This window comes from Terrapene carolina, unplaced genomic scaffold (genome assembly GCF_002925995.2).
Source record: "Terrapene carolina triunguis isolate 2854851 unplaced genomic scaffold, T_m_triunguis-2.0 Scaffold12579, whole genome shotgun sequence".
Lineage (NCBI taxonomy): Eukaryota > Metazoa > Chordata > Testudines > Emydidae > Terrapene > Terrapene triunguis.
In genome coordinates this window covers 1-3,065 of record NW_020676930.1, presented here as the reverse complement: position 1 = coordinate 3,065, position 3,065 = coordinate 1, and the positions used below count along the sequence as shown (strand labels likewise).

Genomic DNA, 3,065 nt, shown 5'->3' with positions numbered 1-3,065 from the left:
AGAACTGGGGCTGGAGTAGCCGGGAGCTCCCAGGCAGGAGGAACGTGACCCCTCTAACGCTTTCCTTCAGACTCGCTGGCCTCGGGGGATGATGATGAAGACAGCGACGGGGACGGTTCCCTCGGTGATTCAAACGAGGAGCCCACTTACCGCAGAGGTCAGTCCCGGGGCAGCTGCCTGCAGCAGGGGCTGTGCCCCCAGCTCTGCTGGAGCAAGAGGCGAGGGAAAAGAGGTTTGGTGCCGGGTCACTCGAGCTGCCAGGAGTGCAGGGCACCCTGCCCATACGCCTCTTCCTCTGTAGGCCACTCCCATCAGCCCCCACGTGCTTGGCAGCCTCTGTGTCCCCCATGGCAGGCGGCTGAACGGGGCCGGGTCCCCCCCGGCCTGTGCCCAGCTCACGGGGTTCCCGGGCTAAGCTCTGTTCCGGGGCAGAGGGCAGTGCTGGGGGAGCGCTGCCGCACCTCCGGGATGGCTTTGCAAGCCCCTTCCTTGCTGCCCCAGCGTTCGATACAGGGGAGCTTTGGAGGAGCTGGTTGTGAGGACCGGCTGGGTCCCTGCCTCGCCGCGGGAGGGGCTGGGTCCCTGGGCACAGCTCCATGCACACTGCGAGCCCTGGTACTTGGCATTGGGAGCTTCTCCCGACCCTGTAGCTAGTGGCCGTCAATCGTGCAATGTCCTCCTCAGCCCCGTATTGGACGCAGCCGCAGCGGATGGATAAGAAGCTGTACGCCGTCCCTGCGGGAAACACGGTCAAGTTCCGCTGTCCGGCCTCAGGGAGTCCCAACCCCAGCATCCGCTGGCTAAAGAACGGGCGGGAGTTCCGGGGCGAGCACCGCATCGGCGGCATCCGGGTAAGAGTGCTCCCAGGGCGCCGATCGGCGCTCAGTCGCCTCTGCCCCAGCCCCCTCCGGGTCTCCGTCTGCCCTGGCTGAGATCAGAGCCGTCCTGTAACCAGGCACTGCCTCTGGGATAAGGGGAATGCTTCTGCCTGCCAGCTCCAGGGGGGCACTGCGGGCTGTAGCTGGGGAGCTCTGCTGGGCACCGGGTGCCATCTGCCTCCCTTCACCTGGTGCTTGTCCCCTTCTCTCCGCAGCTCCGGCCCCAGCACTGGAGCTTGGTCATGGAGAGCGTGGTGCCCTCCGACCGGGGGAACTACACCTGCCTGGTGGAGAACCAGGCTGGCAGAATCCGCTACAGCTACTTGCTGGACGTGTTAGGTGAGGCCTTTCCCTGCGCCGGGGGGCGCAGACACTGACTCCAGGGTTCCCCAGTCAAGCCCTGCCTGGCGCAGACCCTGGGGGCTGTGCTAATGAGGGGTCTGTGTCCCGGTCGGGGGCCGTCCCCAGGCAGCCTGGGAGCAGAGCAGAGCAGACTCCTGGGCGCAGGGTCACTGATCCCGAAGCTTCACAGCGCTTTGGAGATCATCCGGGTCCTGGCATCAAATGGATGCAACTAGCCCCCAGCCGGGACCTGCCTCCCGCCCCTCTCTGCCCCTCCTCTTCTGGCTGCTGCAGGCCTGGAGGAATTCCCACCGGGCTGCGGTGCTGGGTAATGGCAGAGGAGGGTCAGCAGCCACGTTCCCGGGGCGAGGAGGGACAGGCAGGCAAGAGACACTCTGGCCTGAGCATCGCGCTGAGCGAGCAGCGGGAGGGAAGGCGGTGGCCGGGTGTGGCAGTGGGAGAGCTTGGGGGGGAAGGGGATGAGTTAGAGAGAGGCTGTGACCGCCCCCGGCCACGGAGGGAGCTGGTGACACAAACCAGGTGCCCTGCCTGCCAGTGCCCTGCTCTGCCCACTTGGCCGGGGCCCCGGTCAGCGGTTGGCGCGTGCTGGGCGGAGTTGGCCCCGCTGCCGGGCTGGCTGCACTGGGCTGTCCAGCTGGGCGATGCTGCTCCCTCTTCCCTTCCGGCAGAGAGGTCCCCGCACAGGCCCATCCTGCAGGCCGGGCTGCCTGCCAACACCACAGCGGTGGTGGGCAGCGACGTGGAGTTCTTCTGCAAGGTGTACAGCGACGCCCAGCCCCACATCCAGTGGCTCAGGCACATCGAGGTGAATGGCAGCAGCTTCAGCCCCGATGGGGTGCCCTACGTCCAGGTGCTCAAGGTAATGGCCAGGCCAGCGGGGGCACCGTGCCCCCAGAGCAGCCCCTCCTGGGGCAGGCGCTGGCTCTCCAGGGCACGCGCTGCCCCCAGGCCCCGCTGGGACTTGACGCAGACTGGGGGGAGCAGTGGGAGGAGCCCCAGTCCTGGGGGCAGCAGGGTATTCTCCAGGGGTAGGGCCAAGCGCGGCAGGCTCAGCCTGGGTCCAGGGAGCTCAGCACCCCACCGCGATGGGAAGGAATCAGCTGCCGGCTGGGACCCCTGACGCTGCGGCTCTGCCCCCGCAGACAGCCGACATTAACAGCTCGGAGGTGGAGGTGCTGTACCTGCACAACGTCTCCAGGGAGGATGCTGGGGAATACACCTGCCTGGCCGGGAACTCCATCGGCCTGTCCTACCAGTCAGCCTGGCTCACCGTGCTGCCAGGTAAGGCTGGGGGGCTGGGAGCGCTCCGGCCAAGGCAGGGGCCCGAACTGCCGAGAACACGGGGAGGCCCCGTGGGGGCGGGGGCGGGACCGGGCCGGGCTCACTGGCTTCGCTCTCCAGCAGAGGAGCTGGTGCGGGAGGTGGAGGCCCCCGAGACCAAGTACACCGACATCATCATCTACACGTCGGGCTCCCTGGCCGTGGCCATGGCCGCCGTCATCGTGGTGCTGTGCCGGATGCAGACCCAGGCGAGCAAACAGCCCCTGGAGCCCGTGGCCGTTCACAAGCTCTCCAAGTTCCCGCTCATCAGACAGGTACGTCCGGGCAGAGGGAGGCTGCGGGCCCCCGGCGGGTCATGGACGCTCTGCGCTGGGCACAGCCGCCTGCTGAGTCTGCAGGGCCAGGGCCCGGCTGCAGTGTGTGCGGGCTACTGCCCGGCGCCGCGTCTGGCTGTGACCTCCCGCCGGGGCTACTGCCCAGCGCCGCGTCTGGCTGTGACCTCCGGCCGGGGCCGGGGCCGGGGCCCGGCGCCGCGTCTGGCTG

The 3,065-nt window shown here is 68.2% G+C and overlaps 1 protein-coding gene across 1 annotated transcript; it reads left to right on the top strand.

Moving 5' to 3' along the window:
• Positions 1 to 11: 11 nt before the first annotated feature.
• Positions 12 to 3,056, top strand: LOC112122132 (fibroblast growth factor receptor 4-like; the record flags this gene model as incomplete). The annotated part of the gene is made up of 6 exons (XM_024220978.2): positions 12 to 157; positions 685 to 851; positions 1,094 to 1,217; positions 1,910 to 2,100; positions 2,384 to 2,522; positions 2,643 to 3,056. Coding segments are annotated over exons 2-6 (1,009 nt in total), but the record flags the coding sequence as incomplete, so codon positions are not given.
• Between the last annotated feature and the right edge of the window lie 9 nt (positions 3,057 to 3,065).